The 24,439-nt window shown below is 39.1% G+C and overlaps 1 protein-coding gene across 1 annotated transcript; it reads right to left on the reverse strand.

The window, feature by feature from the left end:
* Positions 1 to 232: 232 nt before the first annotated feature.
* LOC125837869 (uncharacterized) lies at positions 233 to 649 on the reverse strand. The gene has a single exon (XM_049516935.1). The coding sequence runs from the start codon at positions 647 to 649 to the stop codon at positions 233 to 235; it is 417 nt and encodes a 138-aa protein (XP_049372892.1).
* Positions 650 to 24,439: the final 23,790 nt, after the last annotated feature.

The following is a 24,439-nucleotide window of genomic DNA, read 5'->3' on the forward strand; positions in this document are numbered from 1 at the left end:
AATAGATAGAGACAAATAGGAATAACCGAACCACGTCTACAAAATGCCTTCTCGCTATGTTGTGCCTAGTAGTACCCGAAGCATTGGCAGTGAAAGAAGTCCCTCAAGCATTTAAAAAAGAACAAAGACAAGGGTTATACCTATTGGAGAATCCTTACTAGTCTCATCGATTACTCAAAATTCCACTCATACACAGGAAATGAAAGAGATTGATACTTATACTGATATCGAGCTAGAAGAGCACTGGATAGAGACTATAGGGTCTCATCCCTGCTTCAACCAAGAGATAGGGAGACAACATCGTAGCATGAAATGAGCCAATGCCAAGTGCTCTCTTTGTTTGCCGCTCCTCTTCTTCCAAGGCATTGAATAAAAGGAAAATGAGCTTTGCTCTTCTGGGCGCTAGGTTCTCCCGTGGTTCGCGAGAAGGAAAAAAGATGTTGCATCTGGCACGAGATGGTAAAGAGAGAGCTTCATCTATCGATGAACATCTGATTGACGGAGCTCTTGGCATTGCTTTGTTTTTCTCTCCTTTCCTATCAGCGAGTTCCGACCCTTTTGTTCGAAATTTCTTCGTTTGTACTGAACTGCTTGCAGAATCAAATCCTGTTCCACAAGATCCTATATCAGCTATACATATTCCTTGCATTTATGCCGAAGACGTCGCCAGTGCTATGTGCTTTGGCTATTATGAGTTCCTGGTCATGTCCTTTGGTTTGACCAATGCTCCTGCAACATTCACGGACCTTATGAATAGAGTATTCAATCCTTATTTAGATATGTTTGTTATTGTCTTCATTGATGACATACTAATCTATTCGATGAATGAATAAGATCATGCTAGTCATCTCAGAATAGTTCTCCAGACTCTAAAAGGTAGAGAGTTGTTTGCCAAGTTCTCTAAGTGCAAGTTTTGGCTTGAGTTTGTGGCATTCTTATGCCACATTGTGTCTGGAGAGGGAATTAAAGTTGATACTCAGAAAATTGAGGCAGTGCAAAATTGGCCTAGATCTGTATCTCCAACTGATATTAGGAGTTTCTTGGGTTTGGTTGGCTATTATATAAGGTTCCTAGAGGGTTCTTATATATTTCGTCCCCTTTGACCAAGTTAACTCAGAAAACAGCGAAGTTTCAATGGTCTGAAGCTGGTGAGAAAAACTTTGAGGAATTGAAAAAAGGTTGACTATTGCCCCAGTGTTAACCTTACCAGAAGGTACTCAAGGTTTTTGTCGTATATTGTGATGCGTCTAGAGTTGATTTGGGTTGTGTATTAATGCAAAATGGCAAAGTTATAGCTTATGCCTCCAGATAGTTGAAGGTTTACGAGAAGAAATACCCAACCCATGATCTAGAATTGGCTGCCGTAGTATTTTGTTTGAAGATATGGCATCATTATTTATATGGTGTTCATGTAGATGTATTCACTGATCAGAAGAGTCTTCAATAGGTGTTTACTCAGAAAGAGCTTAATCTCAGACAAAAGAGATGGTTAGAATTACTCATGGATTATGACATGAGTATTCTTTACCACCCAGGTAAGGCTAATGTTGTTGCTGATGCCTTGAGTAGGTTGTCTATGGGTAGTATCACCCATTTTGAGGAAGATAAGAAAGAACTAGCAAAGGATGTGCACAGACTTGCACGCCTGGGAGTTAGCCTAATGGATTCCATAGAAGGAGGAGTAGTGTTGATGAATGGGGCTGAGTCTTCATTAGTGTCAGAAGTAAAGGAAAAGCAAGACCAAGATCCTATTTTGCTTGAATTGAAGGCAAATGTTCATAAGCAAAAAGTATTGGCTTTGAACAAGGGGGAGATGGTGTATTGAGGTATCAAGGTAGGTTGTGTGTACCAAGGGTGGATGAACTCCAAGAGAGGATCATGGAGGAAGTTCATAGCTCCAGATATTCCATTCATCCGGGTTCCATAATGATGTATCGCGATTTGAGAGAGGTTTATTGGTGGAGTAGTATGAAGAATAGCATTGCAAAGTTTGTTACTAAGTGTCCGAATTGCCAACAAGTTAAAGTAGAGCATCAAAGACCCAGTGGTTTGGCTCAAAATATAGAACTTCCGAAATGGAAGTGGGAGATCATAAACATGGACTTCATCACAAGTTTGCCGAGGTCTCGCAGGCAGCATGATTCTATTTGGGTGATTGTTGAGAGAATGACAAAGTCAACCCACTCTTTGTCGGTAAAAAGTACCCATTCAGCAGAAGATTATGCTAAGTTGTATATTCAAGTGGTGGTAAGACTTCATGAGGTTCCCGTCTCCATTATTTCAGACTGAGGTGCACAATTTACTGCATAGTTTTGGAAGTCATTCCAAAAGGGCTTGGGTTCAAAGGTGAACTTAAGTACTCCTTTTATCCTCAGATAAATGGGTAAGCAGAGCGCACTATTCAAACCTTAGAGGATATGTTGAGGGCTTGTGTGGTTGATTTCAAAGGTAATTAGGATGATCACCTGCCTCTTATTGAATTTGCTTACAACAATAGTTACCACTCTAGCATCCAAATGGCTCCTTATGAAGCTCTTTATGGGAGAAGGTGCAGATCTCCTATTGGATGGTTTGAAGTTGGTGAAGCTGGGTTGATATGAATAGATTTAGTTCATCAAGCTATGGAGAAGGAGAAAGTAATTCAAGAGAGGTTGAAAACAGCGCAGAATCGTCAGAAACCCTACACTGATGTTAGGAGAAGAGAGTTAGAGTTTAAAGTAGATGATTGGGTCTATTTAAAAGTATCACCCATGAAGGGTGTTATGAGATTTGGTAAGAAGGGGAAGCTTAGTCCTCGGTATATTGGCCCTTACAGAATATCCAAAAGGATTGGCAATGTAGCTTATGAGTTAGAGCTACCACAAGAGTTATGTCACGACCCAGGGGTACCCCTTAGACGTAACACGGTGTGCTTGACCCCGAATGAGTGACATACAAGCCCTTAGCATAATCATACACATAAATAAATAAAAATGATGCGGAAAGTTTAAAACTTTTACAATCAAAGTCAACTTCTATTTCATAAACGAAAATAAGAGTCTAGACCTTTTCTCAATCACCATCTTGTACAATAGAGAGTACAAATAGGTTCAAAGCCCTTTACATCAATAAAGTCTCAAAAATAGAAAGTACAATAAAATCTAGAAATGAATACTGTCTTGTCCTCGAACTTGAGGACTCACCAAGCTTAGGGAATAGTCAACCTAAGCTTCTCTTGAAAGAAGAAGTACGTCTTAACGATCGGAACCTACACTCATAGTAAATGTAGAAGAAACAAGTTAGCATATAAAGTACTAAGTATGGAAGCATGCATAAAATCCTTGAAATGTGATAAAAAAGATATTTTAGTTGAAAAGTATGCATTTGTTAAGTTTGGGAATCAACATGCATTTTCGATGTACAACATAAGCCATAATCACATTTATGCTCATAACATAGTGAAACCATTACCTTAGCAACCCCTAAGGAGCACTTGTGCAATGTATGATTGGTATTCCATGATGCCAACCATACTAAGTACTCCTTTGAAGCTACTTTAGTCATACATATCATCTTTAGACCTCATCATAATCAATGGTCATAAATAAAGAAATAGTCATGTATATTACTTGAACATAAGGAAAGTCATTCATAGCAACTATCCATTCAACATACATTCATACATTCATGTCTCATCATAACATAAAGAAACCATCCCATAACATCTTACTGAGTCTACTTGTGCAATGTAAAAGTGAAGTTCTATACCCCCACTCCTACTAAGTAAAGCTCATCAAGAAGTCATAGTATAGTTCATGTCTTATTCATTATCTTATCATATGGGGAAAGTAGCCATAGCCAACATAGACCAGTGTCATCTAACCCCACACCGAAAGAAGGTGTCCTACTTGCCTAAGGTAGAACTACATGTATTAGCTTTTAGGTGGATCCAATAGCTAATGTCCTATGTGGGCACATAGTTATGGGATATGGAGATTGCTTCTAGAAACCCGACCTATTGTATTGGCGGAGGAGTTTCCATCTCATGAGAATAATCTAGATGACCCTGCCTATTGTATTGACGGGAGGGCCTCTACCTCATTGACCATACCCACTCGATGCTAAGCATTGCTTCCCAAATTATACATAATTAGTCTTGAATTGCATTTACATGTGTGAAGGAATACTTTGCCCTTCATTCAATACAACTCATAAAATAGCTCATAGATTCAATAAAGTGAGAATGTACTTTCAACCTTAGAATCAACATTAACATGTGAGTAAGCCTTTCACATTTTTGTTCATAGTGTTTCATGAGAATAGACTTTCAATCAACACAACAACATTATCATCATCCTAGACAATTCATACATAATCAAGTGTAAGGGCAAAGAATGAATGGCCTTTCAACAATACCTCAATTTACACAATAGTCATAGGATCTTCACTTTCTAAGTGAATCATAAGTTCATACACAACTTTCATGAACATGTACAAACCCTAGCAACTTACCCCTTAAATGGTCATGAATCATGTTTCACAATTTCACCTAGAAATACTACACTAGGCATGAATAAAACAAGATTCAATAACTAAAATATCATAGACACAATTCATAGTATTCATCTTGCATCAATACACCCATCACAATTCATGAAATTGGGGTCATGGGGTAATTCATGGGTTCATGGGGAATTTTACTATAAAAATCACCATTAAACATCAAATCATCCATATTATAGACATTTAACATAATGAAATCATTTTTAGGAAGAACCCATGGCTAGATTGAAAAGCCTAGTTTTATTGAAGAATCTATCAATTTGAAATTAGAGTTGAAGGGCTTTATGAAAGGAAACTTTCCATAAATCAAGACTCCCATACCTTGATTGATGTTTTCCTCACGAAATTTGAGTGAAAAGATTGGAGCTTGAACCCTAATCTTGAACTTGCTCTTCAATGGAGTCTTAGAGAGACTATTTTGAGAGGGAAGTTGGGTATGTTTGAGTCTTGTGAGTTATGAGGGGTTAAAGGGTAGTTATAATTCTTAAAAGCCTTAAATATATATTATAAAACCATAAAAACCATCCTCTAACTCTAATTAATTAATTAGGATTTTACCCATTTACCCCATAGTTTGCCGAGACTAAGCAGTCCAGGGGTGACCTACGACTCCCCCACTTACGGACCTTAGGTGGGGTGACACCACATGCTGGTGAAACGTCATTTGCTTCAGAGAGGGGGATGATTAAGGGAAGAATTGGGAGACTAAGTCTCATCCCACGACCCTCACCTACGGGTCATGGGTCCACCCATGGCTCGTGGGTGCCCTACCTATAGGTCCATGTTTTTTTGACAGCTTTTTGGGCCTTCCCTTGGGTCCTTCTCAAGGACCCTTGGGGGGTCCTTAGGGGTCTCACCTTGACGTGTAGGTCTTAATACATTAGTACTAACTTACGGAGGTCATTTTAGGATTCTAATCTTTACGTTTAACTCATTTAGGACACTAGACTACATGTTAGGCTCTAGCTTAGGTCATTAGATTTTTGGGGTGTTACAACTTAGCAGCGGTTCATCCGGTATTTCACATTTCCATGTTGAAGAAGTGCATGTGATATTCTTCTATAATTATACCAATGGAAGATATTGGGATCAAGGATAACTTATCTTATAAAGAGATTCCGATTCAGATTCTAGATCGCCAAGTTCACAAGTTGAGGACTAAGGAGGTAGCATCAGTCAAAGTTCTTTGGAGGAACCAATTTGTTAAGGAAGCTACTTAGGAATTTGAGGAAGATATGAAGAAGAGATATTCACATCTCTTTGAGACCGGAGAAATTCCAGATCAAGCTACTAATTCTCTTTTTAGTACTCTTTAATTTATAAGTTAGCATGTTGTATTTGCATTGCTTGTTGGGTATTTGAGCTGAATGTTAGATGTTACACCCTTAGCCTGGTGTCACGACCCGGGAGTACTCCCTAGACGTAAAATGGCGTACTTGACCCTGAAGGGTCTCATACAAGCCCTTAGCATAATCATCGTCATAAGATCATAGGAAAATAGTGTGGAATTTAAAACTTTTCTTTACAATCGAAGTCATTTATAAAAAAAAGATAGAGTCTATACACTATGTCTCAAACCATCTATTTTACTTAGAATAAAACTCTTGAATACAATTTTAGGGACATAGCCCTTACAACCAAAGTCTAAAACATAAAAGAAAGACAATAAATGACATGTGGTTGAGCCCTCGAATACAATGAGGACTCACCAATCTTCTTCTTGTTGATCTCCAATGAACCTAGACACGAGGATGGAATCCAATATCTCAAAAGCCTACACTTACAGAATATGTAGATAGATGGGGTTAGCACAAAAAGTTCTAAGTATGGAAGCCATCCACAAAATCATTAAAACATGCATAAAAAGAGACATTTCATTTGAAATCATGCTATATGCCATTTTTGAACATCATCTTTGAAATAGTTGGAGAATGCAACCCATAAGGCAACTCATACTCATTTCATAATAACATGAGAGATATCATTATAATAACGAGCATAGTCTCCAACATCAACATAACACAAATCCCAATCTTCACAATACATAGCCTCCAATCATATAATAATACCAAGACAAATACCAAGATAATCTCATTATGAAATAATAATCACATAAGCAACCCCTAAGAAACACTTGTGCAATGCATGGTTGGCATCCCATAATACCAACCCTACTAAGTACTCCTTTGAAGCTACCTTAGTTATGCACTTCATTCTTAGACCTCATTATAAACAATAGCCACAAATAAGGAAATAGTCATGTACATTACTCGAATTATAAGGAAAGTCATTCATAACAACTATCTATTCAACACACATGCATACATTCAAATCTTATCATAACACAAAGGAACCATCCCACAACCTCCTACTAAGTCTACTTGTGCAATGTGGAAGTGAAGTCCCATATCCCTACTCCTACTAAGTAAACTAACCAAGAAGTCATAGTATAGTTCATGTCTTATTCATTATCTTTACTATATAGGGAAAATATCATTAACCGACATAAACCATGTGAGCTATATGAAATCCACTGTTCTACCCCCACACCGAAAAAAGGGTGTCCTACATGCCTAAGGTAGAACTATCGTGATAACTTTTAGGTGGATCCACTAGCTAAAGACTATGTGGGCACATAGTTATGGGATAAGGAGATCACTACTATAAACCCGGACTTCTAGCGTAAAAGGTTTCCATCTCATGAGACAACCTATGTTGGGAAGCCAAACTTGCTGAACGTAGAAGCTTCCTATCTCATTGTTCATATCCTCTCGGTGCTAAGCCTATTTCCCTTTAAAAGTCATTAAGCCTTTACTTAGGTTGATGTTCAATAGAGAATGCACTAGGCACTCAAACCAACATTCATCATTATAGATAAAAAATTCATTAGGTGAGAATGTCCTTTCACTTGATAATCATCAACATGTGAGTAAACCTTTCATATTACCATTCCTAGTGTTCTTATGAGAATTAGCCTTTCAATCAGCACAACAACATCATAATCATAGTCATCTACATTTCATTCATAATATTGTGTAAAGGTGCATATGAGAACTATACTTTCAGTTTACACCATTGATACATCATAATCATGTTTACACATGGAGTGTGTGTGTAATTATCCTTGCAATGACACAACCACAACATTATCATCATCCTAGAAAATTCAAACATAATCAAGTGTAAGGGTAAGGGAAGAATGGGCTTTCAACAATACCACCATATACACAATAGTCATAGGACCTTCACCTTTCAAGTAAATCATAGGTTAACACACAATCTTGTCAACATGCAAAAACCTTCATGATGTAAAATAGATTACATCAAGCCTATCCATTCACGAACTTCAATGCTTTGATGGATTGTTCACAAGGATGGAGGCTGTAGGGCTTAAGATGGTGCCAAGAAAGGGGCTCCAAGCCTTGCTTCATATCATATGCGCTTTGAAGGAGCTCCCAGCTGAGCAAAACCATGTGTGGATGATATCTTGGAGCATGGGAAGCCTAATGAAGCAAAGAGGAGAAAATGAATATGTTGCTCCATTCGGTGACCTGACCTCCACTCCGGCAACTCACCAAACTACCTTGGCGAGGGTTCTAACATTGCCCAAGGTCCCAAAAAGCTGCAATTGGAAGTTCCTCACTCGGCGAGTTGAAGAGCGATCGACGCATCACCCAATGGCTTGGGCGATGACCACCAGATCGCCTAATCTCCAAACAGGAGTCAGGAGCAAGGTCCATCACCAAGGGGACAGGAGGCCCATCCGCACATGGCCCAATGGACCCTATGACCGCCAAAAGTTACAGCAAGCCTTCAAGGCAGAATCCAAGAGAGCGTGCACATCGCCGACCAATCGGCGCATCACCGAGCCATTAGACGAACCCAACTTGGCTCACCCATTGGCCCATTTTAGGTCACTTTTGGGCCCATTTAGGTAATAAGCCCTAGCACTATAAATAGGCATCTTAGGGTTCATTTTAGGAATACTATTTTGAATATTGATGAATGATAATTTTAACTCCTTGGGTAAGTGTTGAAAGCTTGGTAAGCTTCTGTTGAACATTGTTTAGAAATGAGGGTTACTTGGGATCTCGATTCCCTTGAGGTTTTCGTAAGAGGTAAGTGCTATTATAAGATTAACGGATTGAGGTCATTGGGTTTAATATACCCTTTGATTGCTTTTTGTTTCTTGTTTATGTGTCTATCTATTCACCTTGATTAGGTGCTTGTTTAGGGATTGTAATTTTAGGTTTTAGGATTTAATACATCCTTTTGTTGCCAATTGTTCCTCTTCTTGTGTCTCTTCTTCTATTTTTTCTTTTGTTTCCACATCGATTGTGATTCCCATTGTGAAAATTACATCATTTGGTGTTAGAGCCAAGCTTATTATCGTTCTATCGATTCTTGTCTCGGGTTTGTTGCTATTAAAAAAACTGTTCAAAACATTTTTGAGAAAATTACAGAAATGGGTTTGATGATTTGTGTCTTCTTTGAAATTTCCAAGGTTGGATCACTGTTCCCTAACCTTATTTGAGTCTAGGGCTGAGATTTGAAAGGGTTTGGGGCACTATTAAAGAATCCATCACTGAAGGTTGAAGGCGCTTTGAAGAAGATAAGTGGATTTTGAAATCTGGAAGATTCGGCAAGGAATTAAGTGCTAAAAAGTATTGGGGTTTGTTCCTTATATCTAAGAGAGCTTGGATATCGAATTTCATGAAAATCTGAGCAAAACATCTTTGGGATTTTATTTTTGGATCTTCATCTTGTTCTTGAAGATCTTTAAGAACATTCATATCTTCAAAGGGAAGAATATTCAAAAAGGACGTGTTTTATTCAAAAAAAAGAATAAAGAGAAAGAGTTAAAGTGTTTGTCCAAAAGGAATTTACGTAAAAGGGTAAAACTAAAGGATAAAGGAGGGGGGGGAGCATAACAGGTGAATTTTCCAAATTGTGCAAGTGAAGTTTGAGGAATTTGGGTGAATCCCGACATTGATCGTCCATTCCACTAGGCGCCTCGCCCTTTGGGCATTTAGGTCACCAAGTTGGACCTCATTTTAGTGGTGCCACTGTAAAACTCGACGGACTCAGCCTTGGTCACCGAACCGCTCGGCGCATCGCCAAACTTCCATCCAGATCGCTAAGTCTCCTTATCCATTTGTAGAGTTGGCGAGTCAATCTTCAAGTTGGCGAGCTGAACTTCACGTTAGGCGAAAAAAACAATGCATTTGGCGATCTGACGCTCATGTTATGACCCTTTCTTCTCAAATCCTAATTCTTAGTTTCTTTTTTCTTTTGATTCTCGTTCTTCGTCAAGAATCTTAAACTTATTTTCAACTCGTAACTACTCTACATGTTGACTATTGGTTCTTGAATTCACTTCTTTGTTAGTGCTTTTCTTTTGTGCTGTTACTCGTTTTACTTCATAGTAACTTCTTGATTCAAGTCCGTTTGTTTTAATCGAGTGGTTCTTTTTTCTTTAAAAAAAACCACTTCGGCAAAGAGTATAAATTGAGTGCTTGTGATTAATCGAGTACAAGCACTATTCAACATTAGCCGCGCCAATTTGAGAGCCAATCAAATGTGTCCAAACATGAATGATTGTGAGATAATTTAACTAATGCTAACGTTGTGTGTTGTTTTGTTGAGTTGTCTATATTGTTAGGTACCATGGCCACCTGAAGTGAGACTCTCCCACTTAAGGGGAAGGTTACCTTAGAATGCATAGTATAGGCCATTGTTGATGTGAGTTAGAGAATTGTAAACATGAAAGAGCGAATGGCCTCCGTGGAGGGTAGGCTGTCACGAACAGAGGAAAGGTCGAACATCCCTTCGAATAGGGTGCCACAACGGTAACCTAACCCTGTTGTTTATCCTTCACCTCGTAAGGATTCTTATGTAAGTACAAGCGTAAAGAGTGGAGGAACACGAGTTTCCAGCCAAGAGCTTACAACTAAAAGTGTGACAGACACCTTTGTGGGATATTCCAATATCCAAGGTAAAGAAGATCCTTCTTGCGGGCGTCAAGGTACAATAGCTAATCTTAACACTTTTACCATTGCAAATGAACAAAGTGTGAATATTAGCTTGTCTTGAAGTGAGCCTGTTGATTCTTTACCTTATATTGATAATGTGCTTGTTGAGAATGTGGATACACTAGTTGATCCTATTGATGACTGAATTGACTCTTCTAGTAAGATCGATTTGTGTCCACCTAGTGTTGACACTTGTGCCTTGAAAGATAGTACATTATTTGGTGATAATCGTGTTGATCAACCTGCTTGTGAGTGTAGTTCAATGGTTGAGGGTCCTTGTAATGTGATTAAGGAACCTCAAGTTAGTGGTACTAATGATACTGTTGATCAATAGAATAGGAGTGACTCTATGAGCATATCTTTTGTAGAAGATCCGATTGCTTGTTTTGCTCATAGAGAATATGTGTTTGAAAATGCTTCGAAAAATGATATGTTCCTTTTTGAGGGTGAATTTGCATGTTTTAATTCTTCCCTAGTGGCTGATCATTCCCTCTTTAAGTACAATATCTTATTTGAAGATGATGAAATCACTCCTAGTGATGTACCTAGTGGTGTTTATCTTGAGAACAGTATAGTGCTTGATAGCTATTCTTGTTATAGTAACCCACTATGGTATGAGGCTTTCCCTCCCAAATATGGAAATATCTTCTTGGAAGATGAGAGTACTCTTGTGGGGAAGGAAGGTGATGAGGAGAAAGATGGTGTTTGTTTTCCCATTACCTCTTCTTCTTGGTGTGCTTCACTTCTTAATGGTATGACAACTACTTTTGAGCCTACTCGTAGTCATACCCATGTAGATACCCTAGAGGAAGTTGATTTGAGAGACACCTTTATCTATTACTTGTTTACATAGGATGAAGGTCTTGCTGTTGAGTGAAGTGTGTTGTTTGAAGGAAAGAATGTCAACTTGGTAAATGGATGTGCACTTGATCCTAGTACATGGCTTGCCTTCCTATTTGACCCCAGTAGTGTGCTGAATTGTAGCCTTTGTGGTGGAATGTTTGGTCGAAATGGCAACCATATAGGGGTCGACATTGTTGATTCCTTTCCCTATGCAAGAAAGCTCTTCTTGGGGTTTTGCCATCCACTTGAAAAGCCTACATTGTGTGTGGGGAATGATAGCTTCCTAGACCCTTTTTCTATTTTCTACCCTGAGCATGATCTTGTTGAATGTGTATCTCATAGGGTTAGGAGATATTAGCCAAGAGAAGATGAAGTTTGTACCTTCCTTTACTATCTCTTTGCATATGATGAAATCCCTAGTTGGATTGAATGTGCATCGCATGTGAATCAGGGTGTCATTGTGCTCTACACTTGTTGGTATGATCCAGTTCTATGGATATCCTATTATTTTGATCCCTGTGGATGCATGAAGGTATTTGAACTAGTGGGAGTATTATCTTTTGGGTGGTATTACCATGTTGGTGAGAAGAATAACCATTGTCCTTGTTCTCCATTTGTGGGCTGGATAGCCATGACAATAGATGTTTGGTTGTTCCTTGAGTTCGAGTCTCTTTGGTTAATTGCTTTAAATGTTAACCTTTGTACTACCCATCATGTTAAGAGGATAAGCTTCTTGCTTATGACCTATATGGTTTTACAAGGTTTGGATTCGAGGACTCACTTTTATCCACTTGCATATGATGCCACACATACTTGTGTGTGTTGCATATCTTATGCTAGTAGTTGTATCAATAGGGAAAATGAGAGTCTCCTTGACTCGAGGCTATGCAATCCTTTTCCCTTTGACCCCGGTGTTGTCTTTAAGTGTGCTGAGTGCAGTAGTAACACTGTCTGGTATTTTGAAGATTCTTCTTTGGTGTTATTACTGGATCCTTTGTTCTTTAATGAGGTATGTTTACCAATTTGGGTGGGGGATACTTATGTACTCGAACCTGCTCATGGATTGGGAATAATTACATTCTTAAAATTTTCTAGTGCATTGGATGGGGTCTTAACTTGGGTCAACACTACTTATGCCTTCACACTTAGGTATGAGAATGTTCTTTTGCTTCTTGACAGAAGGGAGGCCTTGTGCTTATTTGGATGTGGAACCAATGTGGGCTTACATATGAAGTTGTTTAAGTGTATTGGTTCCTTTGCTCTACCTCTTTGTCCATATTTCTTACTTAGCCAAGTATCTTTTGATTTGATGGGTTATAAACCCTTTGTTGATATTTGTGATGCTTGGTTATATGTTAAGTTTCGGCATCCTCGGTATGGTGATGAAGTTATTGTTACTAACGCTAACCCTCATGCCATGATGATCTTGTTCTTGTTTGCTCTCCTTATGGTTTTGCAAGGTATGGATTCGAGGACGGATCCTTTTTAAGAAGGGGAGAATGATGTAAAATGGATTACATCAAGCCTATCCATTCACGAACTTCAATGATTTGATGGATTGTTCACAAGGATGGAGGCTGTTGGGCTTAAGATGGTGCCATGGAAGGGGTTCCAAGCCTTGCTTCGTATCATATGAGCTTTGAAGGAGCTCGCAATCGAGCAAAACCATGTGTGGATGATATCTTGGAGCATGGGAAGCCTAACGAAGCAAGGAGGAGAAAATGAATATGTTGCTCCATTCGGCGAGCTGACCTCCATTTCGGCGACTCACCAAACTACCTTGGCGAGGGTTCTAACATCGCCTAAGGTCCCAAGGAGCTGCAACTAGAAGTTCCTCACTCGGCGAGTTGAAGAGCAATCGGTGCATCACCCAATGGATTGGGTGATGACCAACAGATCTCCTAATGTCCAAACAGTAGTCAGGAGCAGGGTCTATCGCCAAGTGGACAGGAGTCCCATCGGCGCATCGCCCAATGGACCCCTAGACCGCCAAAAGTTACAGCAAGCCTTCAAGGGAGAAGCCAAGAGAGCATGCACTTTGCTGACCAGTCGGCGCATCATTGAGCCATTAGGCGAGCCCGACTTGGCTCGCCCATTGGCCCATTTCGAGTCACTTTTGTCCCATTTATATAATAAGCCCTAGCACTATAAATAGACATCTTAGGGTTCATTTTAGGAAGACTATTTTGAATATTGATGAATGATAATTTTAAATCGTTGTGTAAGTGTTGAAAGCTTGGTAAGCTTTTGTTGAATATTGTTTAGAAACGAGGGTTGCTGGGATCTCGATTCTCTTGAGGTCTTCACAAGAGTTAGGTGCTATTGTAGGATTAACGAATTGAGGTCATTGGGTTTAATATACCCTTTGATTACTTTTTGTTTCCTCTTTGTGTGTCTATCTATTTATCTTGATTAGGTGCTTGTTTAGGGATTGTAATTGGAGGTTTTAGGATTTAATACATCCTTTAGTTTCCAATTATTCTTCTTCTTGTGTCTCTTCTTCTATCTTTTCTTTTGTTCCCATATCAATTGTGATTCCCCTTGTGACCATTACATCATATGGTATCAGAGCCAAGCTTTGTATCGTTCTATCGATTCTAGTCTCGGGTTTGATGCTACAAAAAAAAGGTGTTCAAAATGTTTTTGAGAAAATTTCAGAAATGGGTTTGATGATTTGTGTCTTGTTTGAAGTTTCCATGGTTGGATTTGTGTTCCCCAACCTTATTTGAGTCTAGGCCTGAGAATTGAAAGGTTTTGGTGCACTATTAAAGAATCCACCATTGAAGGTTGAAAGAGCTTTGAAGAAGACAAGTGGGTTTTGAAATCTGGAAGATTTGGCAAGGAATTAAGTGCTAAAAATTATTGGGGTTTGTTCTCTATATCTAAGAGAGCTTGGATATCGAATTTCGTGAAATTTTGAGCTAAAAATCTCCAGGGTTTTATTTTTGGATCTTCATCTTGTTCTTGAAGAACATTCATATCTTCAAAGGGAATAATATTAAAAAAAGAGGTGTTTGATTCGAAAAAGGAATAAAGAGAAAGTGTTAAAGTGTTTGTCCAAAAGGAATTTACCTAAATGGGTAAAACTAAAGGACAAAGAAAGGGGGGGGGGGACAACAAGTCAATTTTCGGAATTGTGCAAGTGAAGCTTGAGGAATTTGGGCAAATCCTGACATTGATCGCCCATTCCACTCGGCGCCTCGCCCTTCGGGAAGTTAGGTCACCGAGTTGGACCTCATTTTGGTGGTGCCACTGTAAAACTCGGTGGACTCAGCCTTGGTCGCCGAACCACTCGGCGCATCACCGAACTTCCACCCAGATCCCCATGTCTTCTTATCCGTTTGTAGAGTTGGCAAGTCAATCTTCAAGTTGGCGAGTTGAACTTCACGTTAGGCAAAGAAAACAGTGCATTTGGCGATCGGACGCTCATGTTATGACCCTTTCTTCTCAGGTCCTAATTCTTAGTTTTTTTTCTTTTGATTCTCGTTCTTCGTCAAGAATCTTAAACTTATTTTCAACTTGTAACTACTCTACGTGTTGACTATTGGTTCTTGAATTCACTTCTATGTTAGTGCTTTTATTCGTTTTACTTTGTAGTAACTTCTTAATTCAAGTATGTTTTCTTTAATCGAGTAGTCCATTTTTCTTTAAATAAAAATCCACTCCAGCCAAGAGTATAAATTGAGTCCTTCTGATTAACCGAGTATAAGAAATCTTCAACATTAGCCGCGCCAATTTGAGAGGCAATCAAAGGTGTCCAAACACGAGTGATTGTGAGATAATTTAACTAATGCTAACGTTGTGTGCTGTTTTGTTGAGTTGTCTTAATTGTTAGGTACCATGGCCACCAGAAGTGAGACCCTCCCACTTAAAGGGAAAGTTACCTTAGAATCCATAGTAGATGCCATTGTTGATGTGAGTTGGAGAATTGCAAGCATGAAAAAGCGAATGGCCTCCGTGAAGGGGAGGTTGTCAGGAACAAAGGAGAGGTTGAACATCCCTTCGAATAGGATGCCACAACCGCAACCTAACCCTGCTGTTTATCCTTCACCTCGTAAGGATTCTTATGTAGGTACAAACATAAACAGTAGAGGAACACGAGTTCCCAGCCAAGAGCTTACAAGTAAAAGTGTGACAGATGCTTTTGTGGGATGCTCCAACATCCAAGGTAAAGAAGATCCTTCTTGCGGGCGTCAAGGTACAATAGCTAATCTTAACACTTTTACCATTGCAAATGAACAAAGTGTGAATACTAACTTGTCTTTAAGTGAGCCTATTGATTCTTTACCTTATATTGATAATATGTTTGTTGAGAATGTGGATACACTAGTTGATCCTATTGATGACCGAATTGACTCTTCTAGTAAGATCGATTTGTGTCCACCTAGTGTTGACATTTGTTCCTTGAAAAATAGTACATTATTTGGTGATAATCGTGTTGATCAACCTGCTTGTGAGTGTAGTTCAATGGTTGAGGGTCCTTGTAATGTGATTAAGGAACCTCAAGTTAGTGGTACTAATGATACTGTTGATCAATAGAATAATAGTGACTCTATGAGCATATCTTTTGTAGAAGATCCGATTGCTTGTTTTGCTCATAGAGAATATGTGCTTGAAAATGCTTCGAAAAATGATATGTTCCTTTTTGAGGGTGAATTTGCATGTTTTAATTCTTCCCTAGTGGCTGATCATTCCCTCTTTAAGTACAATATCTTATTTGAAGATGATGAAATCACTCCTAGTGATGTACCTAGTGGTGTGAATCTTGAGAGCAATATAGTTCTTGATAGCTATACTTGTTATAGTAACCCACTATGGTGTGAGGCTTTCCCTCCCAAAGATGGAAATATCTTCTTGGATGATGAGAGTACTCTTGTGGGGAAGGAAGGTAATGAGGAGAAAAATGGTGTTTGTTTTCCCATTACCTGTTCTTCTTGGTGTGTTTCACTTCTTAATGGTATGACAAGTACTTTTGATCCTACTCTTAGTCATACCCATGTAGACATCCTACAGGAAGTTGATTTGAGAGACACATTTCTCTATTACTTATTTACATACGATGAAGCTCATGCTGTTGAGTGGAGTGTGTTGTTTGAAGGAAATAGTGTCAACCTGGTAAATGGATGTGCAATTGATCCTAGTATATGGCTTCCCTTCCCATTTGACCCCAGTAGTGTGCTGAATTGTAGCCTTTGTGCTGGAATGTTTGGTCGAAATGACAAGCATATGGGGGTCGACATTGTTGATTCCTTTCCATATGCAGGAAAACTCTTCTTGGGGTTTTGCCATCCACTTGAAAAGCCTACATTGTGTGTGGGGAATGATAGCTTCCTAGACCCTTTTTCTATTTTCTACCCTGAGCATGATCTTGTTGAATGTGTATCTCATGGTGGTAGGAGATATTTGCCAAGAGAAGGTGAAGTTTGTACCTTCCTTTACTATCTCTTTGCATATGATGAAATCCCTAGTTGGATTGAATATGCACGTATGTGGATCAGGGTGTCATTGTGCTCTACACTTGTTGGTATGATCCAGTTCTATGGACATCCTATTATTTTGATCCCGGTGGATGCATAAAGGTATTTGAATTGGTGGGAGTATCATCTTTTGGGTGGTATTACCATGTTGGTGAGAAGAATAACCATTGTTCCTTAAGTTTGAGTTTCCTCAGTTAATTGCTTTAAATGTTAACCTTTGTACTACCCATCATGTTAAGAGGATAAACTTCTTGCTTATGACCTATATGGTTTTACAAGATTTGGATTCTAGGACTCACTTTTATCCACTTGCATATGATGCCACTCTTATTTGTATGTGTTGCATATCTTATGTTAGTAGTGGTATCAATAGGGAAAATGAGAGTCTTCTTGACTCGATGCTATGCAATCCTTTTCCCTTTGACCCCGCTGTTGTCTCTAAGTGTGTTAAGTGTAGTAGTAACACCGTCTGGTATTTTGAAGATTCTTCTTTGGTGTTATTACTGGATATTTTGTGCTTGAATGAGGTATCTTTTGGTCTTAACTTGGGTCAACACTAATTATACCTTCGCACTTAGGTATGAGAGTGTTCTTTTGCTACTTGACATAAGGGAGGCCTTGTGCTTATTTGGATGTGGAACCAATGAGGGCTAACATATGAAGTTGTTTAAGTGTATTGGCTCATTCGCTTTACCCCTTTGTCAATATTTATTACTTAGCCAAATATCTTTTGATTTGATGGGTTACAAATCCTTTGTTGATATTTGTGATGCTTGGTTATATGTTAAGTTTCTGCATCCTCGGCATGGTGATGAAATTATTATTACTAACGCTAACCCTCATGCCATGAGGATCTTGTTCTTGTTTACTCTCCTTATGGTTTTGCAAGGTATGGATTCGAGGGCGAATCCTTTTCAAGAATAGGAGAATGATGTAAAATGGATTACATCAAGTCTATCCATTCACGAACTTCAATTCTTTGATGGATTGTTCACAAGAATGGAGGCAGTTGTGCTTAAGATGCTGCCAAGGAAGGGGTTCCAAGCCTTGCTTCGTATCATATGCGCTTTGAAGGAGCTCCCAACTGAGAAAAACCATGTGTGGATGATAGCTTGGAGCATGGGAAGCCTAACGAAGCAAGAAGGATATAATGAATATGTTGCTCCATTCGGCGAGCTGACCTCCACTTCGGTGACTTACCAAACTACCTTGGCGAGGGTTCTAACATCGCCTAAGGTCCCAAGGAGCTGCAACTAGAAGTTCCCCACTCGGCAAGTTGAAGAGCAATCGGCGCATCGCCCAATGGCTTGGGCTATGACCACCAGATCGCCTAATGTCCAAACAGGAGTCAGGAGCAGGGTCCATCGCTGAGTGGACAAGAGGCCCATCAGCTCATCGCCCAATGGACCCCAAGACCGCCGAAAGATACAACAAGCCTTCAAGGGAGAAGCCAAGGTAGCATGCACATCGCCGACCATTTGGCGCCTTGCCGAGCCATTAGGCGACCTCGACTCGGCTCGCCCATTGGCCCATTTCGGGTCACTTTTGGGCCCATTTATGTAATAAGCCCTAGCACTATAAATAGGCATCTTAGGGTTCATTTTAGGAAAACTATTTTGAATATTGATGAATGATAATTTTAACTCCTTGTGTGAGTGTTGAAAGCTTGGTAAGCTTTTGTTGAACATTCTTTAGAAACGAGGGTTGCTTGGGATCTCGATTCCCTTGAGGTCTGCATAAGACGTAGGTGCTATTATAGGATTAACGGATTGAGGTCATTGGGTTTAATATACCCTTTGATTGCTTTTTGTTTCCTCTTTATGTGTCTATCTATTTATCTTGATTAGGTGCTTGTTTAGGGATTGTAATTGGAGATTTTAGGATTTAATACATCCTTTAGTTGTCAATTATTCCTCTTCTTATGTCTCTTCTTCTATCTTTTCTTTTGTTTCCGCATCGATTGTGATTCCCCTTGTGAGAATTACATCACTTCATGATATGCCCTTCAAGGGCTATGGACCAACTCATCCCAAATATATAGCAATAGCATATTAGATAAGGGAATACCATGATCCAACAACTCATCAATAACTTAATCACATCATGATTGACACATTATACTCCAAGTATTCAAAAACATGTATATCGTATCATGATCAAGCAAATTCATGTTTAGAAGCATTACCCTAAACCAATTTAAGTCTAGCTGATCTAAACTAAGGTCTTTCATGAAGAAATTCATCATTCTTGGAGGATCACATTTAAACCCTCAACTAGCCTCTTTCATGGCACTACCCTAGACTATATCAATTCACCTTAGAAATCTCAGGTTAATCAAGTATACGTGAAAAATCACACTTAGATCATGCAATTACATCATAATTAACTCACATCCAATTAATTAGACCAACATGCAAAACCATCACAAAATGTGAAGAAGAACCATAGCTAGGGTTGGGGGTCTCATGGATTCATAAACAAACATCATTGAACCTTTAAAAGTAACTTTAAAAGGAATCCATGGATTTGAGTTGAAACCCTAGCTAATTGGGTTTTCTAGATTTGAGTTAAAACCTTTTGAAAGGGCCCCTTGGGTGATAGCTTCCAAAGGATGAAGAACTCTCATACCTTAGGTGTAGAATCCTTCCAAAATTGTATTGAAAAGCTCCTTTCTTCAAGTTTTCTTGATCTCTTTCTTTGTTCTTCAATGGAGGTTCTAGAGGGAAGACTTTTGGAGGGAAGAAAAGTTGGATTTTGATTGGGGTCTTGGTTTATAATGAATTAATGAAGTGTTTAATGACTTATAATACTTTATATAGGTGAAATAAACCCATATTAAACGAACCCTAATGAAAACAACTTAAAAACGAATTACCTAAACTAACCCACTTGTTGGCTGACATGGGGTAGATTGCAGGTGCAATCGACGCCCCATGACCTACGATCCGTCAATTTATCTACGGGGCATTCTGCAGGTTCGTGGATATGACCTGAAGCTCCTCAACTAGGCCTTGAACTACGCCCCATTACCTACGGGGCGTCAACAAATCTACTGGCCGTAGATGACCATTCGTAGGTCACCAATTTGACAGCTTTTTTGTGAACCTAGGCAGCCTTGGGGTCTAGACTTGAGGGTCCCCCTCAAGGACCCTTGGTTGGTCCTTGGGTGGTCGTACCTTGAATTTTGACTCTAGACACCTCAACCTAAGCTCGGGAAATCAATATATAACCTAAAACCAAACATCAAACTCAAAAGCTCACACGTAAGGCTCTAGTCTCACCTACTAGTTTCCATTAGACTCTAGCTTGGTCTTACTAGTTTTCCGGGTTGTTACACCTAGTAAGAGTAATTGATGCTTATCGTGACCAATGACACTATCCTACAATATGAGTGTCTACGATTGTTGATAATATAGTAACCCAACCAAGGGTTGGGGTCGTGTCCCAACGGAGCGGTTTTTTTAGAATTAATAACCAATTAGAATTTCATTCAAGTTAGTCGTAGTTAAAGACGTTTGCGATAAAAGACATTGTAAATGCAAAAGAGGTGACACAAAAGTGTCAAATATCAAATGGGGGTTTTGTAACAAGTACTAAAACAACAAAATAAACAAGAAAGTCAAGTATGGGGAAAGGTTCTTGGGATGTGATCGCAATACAAGTTGAGATAAATCGTTGGGTACATGCTTTCAATAGGAAATTTGCAAGACAATAGTGACTAGGCTAAGCTTTAAATGGAAATAAGTTCCCTCTCGGGCAACTTACCCCATTTCAAATACGTTCCTCTCGGACACCCATCTGCCGCATGAAGACCAACCTACGCCTTACCCCACTGACTCTCTCGAGTTGAGTGTTAGGATATGTGACTAGGGCACACCCTTTCGGGCTGAACCTAAGGTCGACCCACTCCTTAGGCCATCAGTTTAGTGGTTTTGGTTTCGCGACCTCCCTCTCGGGCAAGCCGAAAACACATGGGTGGCTTTGTATTTGCAACTACAAACCCTTTAGATTAAACCACAACCACTAGGTGATATCACCATTAACATACATCTAACATACATCAAACCTATCAGCAAACAAGACCCAATAAGAATATCAACCCATATTTGCTAAATCACACCCCAAGAATGGGGTTTTTTAGACACACATCAAGAAATAAGAAATTATACCTAACATGATAATGAAATCAACTGGGTATAAGAAATTAAACCTTTAATTAAGCAAAGGGAAGTTAATAGAGAAGACCCACTTCCAACTTGGGGAAGAAGAACTCCTTTCTTCAAGTCTCCACAAAACCCTCTCCAGACTTGAGAGAAAAATATTAGCTAAAGTATGTTCTAAAGTGAAAATAATAATAATAAATGTTCCACACTCCAATCCCCCTTAAGACTACAGTTCTGAATAGTATTTATATGTTTTCGTAGATTGTGCTGCGGAGGATTGTTCGGCGTCATTAGTTGAGATCGCCGGTGAACTTGGCGATCCTCCCTTTGGTCAGCTCATCGCCTTTAGTGTCTTGCCTTTAGCATCCTTGCATTCTGGATCATTGGGCGGTACAGTACTGCTTCGCGGAACTGATCGGCGACCCGCCGACTGCTCATTTCCTTTCCTTTTGACCCACTTCCTTCAAGACTTCGCGTACTGGAACGAAAGGCGGATCATGTCGTTTCGGCGACTCGCCAAGTTAAACTTGGCGATCCGCAAGATTCCATTTCTTGTTCTTTTCAGCCCTATTTGCTCTGTTTTGTGCCTAAGTGTCCATGCTTTCACTAAAACTTCAAATACCTTAAAGTTCAGCATTTTAATTAGGTATTGAGGTAAAGCAAGCATTCAAGGACACTATTTCCATTAAAACAAAGCCCTAAATGAGTCCAATTTGTGGACTCATCAACACCCCAACTTAAGCTTTTGCTTGTCCTCAAGCAAACTCAAGTTCAGCTGTTCAAAAAGGGTGCCTCAAACAGTGCTACACAAGACTAAATCATGAATGCACAGAGCAAGACTCAATTTACTTATGCAAGGATCAATTGTGTACTCAAAGATACAAATTGTGACACACCATCACCAAAGATTCTCTTGCTCGCAATACTTGCTACTTGTGCAAGTTTAAGCTCAATAAATTATCTAAATGCCCTCACACAAAGAATGATTCCATAGTCACACACATATATGAGTCAATTTAAGATCAGGAATCAGATACAACGTTCACACTCAAAAAGAGGAACACAATGCATGTTTTCACTCATAGGTTTGCCCTTATTTTCCAATTGACTTTCGATCCAGCTTACTCAAGATCAAAAAGGTCTTTCTAAGGCTTGTAATGGGGCTGAGTGCAAAGGTATGGTCATTTAGGCTCAATGACTTTTTTCTCGTGAGATGTGATGTTCTCAAAACAACCTCTTCCCTTCCTTCCTTAATTCTTCTTCTAGTGCTCATAAGTCATCCTATTATTCGTTCTCCATGTATTGCTTGGAAACCCAGTTTCTTTTGCACTTTTATTCCACAACTTTTCTTTTTCCTTCTTTTATTTTCTCTTTATTTTTCTCTTTTTTTTATAATTATGGAGGGTTGTCATTTTGTTTTGCAATACAATAGGTTCAGGAGGCTTTCTTGCACTTCTTGACTTTTCCTTTTCCTTTTCACCACACCCCCCACTTAGACTTTTGGCCTAAGCTGGCAATTTACTAAGCATATCTCAAGAGGATTATAGGTAGTGGATGAAAAAAATCTAGGTTTATCAAGGTTCTTCCAAAGAAAGGTAAGGCTCAAAGGTGTTCAAAAGAGTCTCATACGCTCACAGGTAGGTCACAAAAATGGGTATATGTCAAATTGGCTCGCACTCTTTAAAATTGCCTAAGATCATCTCAATAGGACACTTTTCTAAATCAATCAGACTAACATGAAAAATTCTAGGTTTATTCATGCATGGTTCAAAGTAAGCTAATCATACAAGGCATCGATACTTCAATCAAACAAGACTAGACAAGCTCGCTAGTGTGCAACAGTCATCATAAGAGAATCAATTTGATAAATGGCTAATCACAACGAGATGCAAAGAGTTCACATATTGTCTATGCAACTTCATTTGGCCTCATCGTAGCCGTACATTCATGCTTATTCAATTAGGAGCACTATTCAAGTCATAAGTATTGATCGAAACCGAGACTCAAATTGTTTTTGCAAAAGAACAACCACTTTCAACACAAGAGGTGGGTGGTGAATTTTTTTGAAAGGATCAAAATTATTTTGCAATTAAAACGACAGGAGCCATGAGCTCAAACATCCACAGAAAAACAGTAATTTAAAATATAATAATTAAAAACAGACAACCCAAATATATACAAAACAAAACATGACTGTCAACACAAAAGGTGTGGGCCTCACCCCACCACAAATAAAAATCATTTGTCCTCAAATGCAGGTAATAAGTATCCAAAGGGCAGATAAAGAAAAAATAGAGAGAGGTGAAGGGGAATCCTGTCTACACGCTTACTTTATCTGTCGGAGCATTGTTGCTTGCTTCATTAGTCTGAAACTTGATAATGACCCTTAAGTTGTCATTCTGGATTTCATTATGTTCCTTTGTTCTATTTCTGCAGCGATGTTAGCTTCGACCATTCTATCCATATCATGGGCCGCCAAGAAGGAATTTGCGGCTGTGTATCATCCGCGCCTCCATGAAGGAATGGCGGGATCAATGGGAATTTTCTTACTGACACTTGCTTTCTTACTCTCCCTTTTTTATTTGGCTACTTCTGCTATCTTTTCATCTCTTTTGAAATCCCTTGCTTTTACATATCGGGGTGGCCTGTCTCTTCTTGCAACTTTTGGTCTTCCCTTTTCTGCAAAGGCTTTAGGACAAATTAGAAAGTATTTAGACAGAGCAGGAGTCTGGTGTGCATAAAATCACCTTACGACACTAGTTGGTGATATGCTTACTCACTTAGGTTAGTCATTGAAATCTGTGCATAACGGAACTAAGGGTGCAGGCAAGAAGGGCGATTTAAAAGATCTCTTGGTGAGTCACAAAAAATATTCAGCGATAGCAGATTTCTCACTGATTTTAACACATTAAATAACCCAAATTTCCTTTTAATGAAAGGTGACAAGGGAAGTTCGGCGAATAGCCGAGTGATTTGGCGAGCTAAGCCCGACTCGCCAACTGACTCAACACGCCTATGTTCTATGCGATTTCCAAGCTCAACCCTTGCAACCCAGGTCAAAGAAACTCAAACCCCTATATCACAAACTCACAATAAAACCCATAATAGTATCACACCCCCGCAGTCAATGAATTCAAATTAGAGCACAGTTGATTTGGATTCTACCAATTACGCAAAAATGTTGATCAATGATGTATGAAGTACCATCAATGCTAAGATTTAGCAATGACTTGACAATATCAACACTATGCAAATGAGTACAATTTTACTAAATTAAAATGGGGTTTGAATCCCCAACCTTTAGTGCCGACTCAATACTAATGAATTGCTAGGTAGCAATGAGATCCAAATCCGCACACAATTTGACATTTACAATAATTTA

The sequence above is a fragment of the Solanum verrucosum genome, unplaced genomic scaffold (assembly GCF_900185275.1).
Source record: "Solanum verrucosum unplaced genomic scaffold, falcon-dt-bn FXZP01000262.1, whole genome shotgun sequence".
NCBI classification, from domain to species: Eukaryota; Viridiplantae; Streptophyta; class Magnoliopsida; order Solanales; family Solanaceae; genus Solanum; species Solanum verrucosum.

Coding starts and splice junctions, on each gene's coding strand:
- LOC125837869 (XM_049516935.1), bottom strand. CDS start 649: ATGCAAGGAATATGTATAGCTGATATAGGATCTTGTGGAACAGGATTT.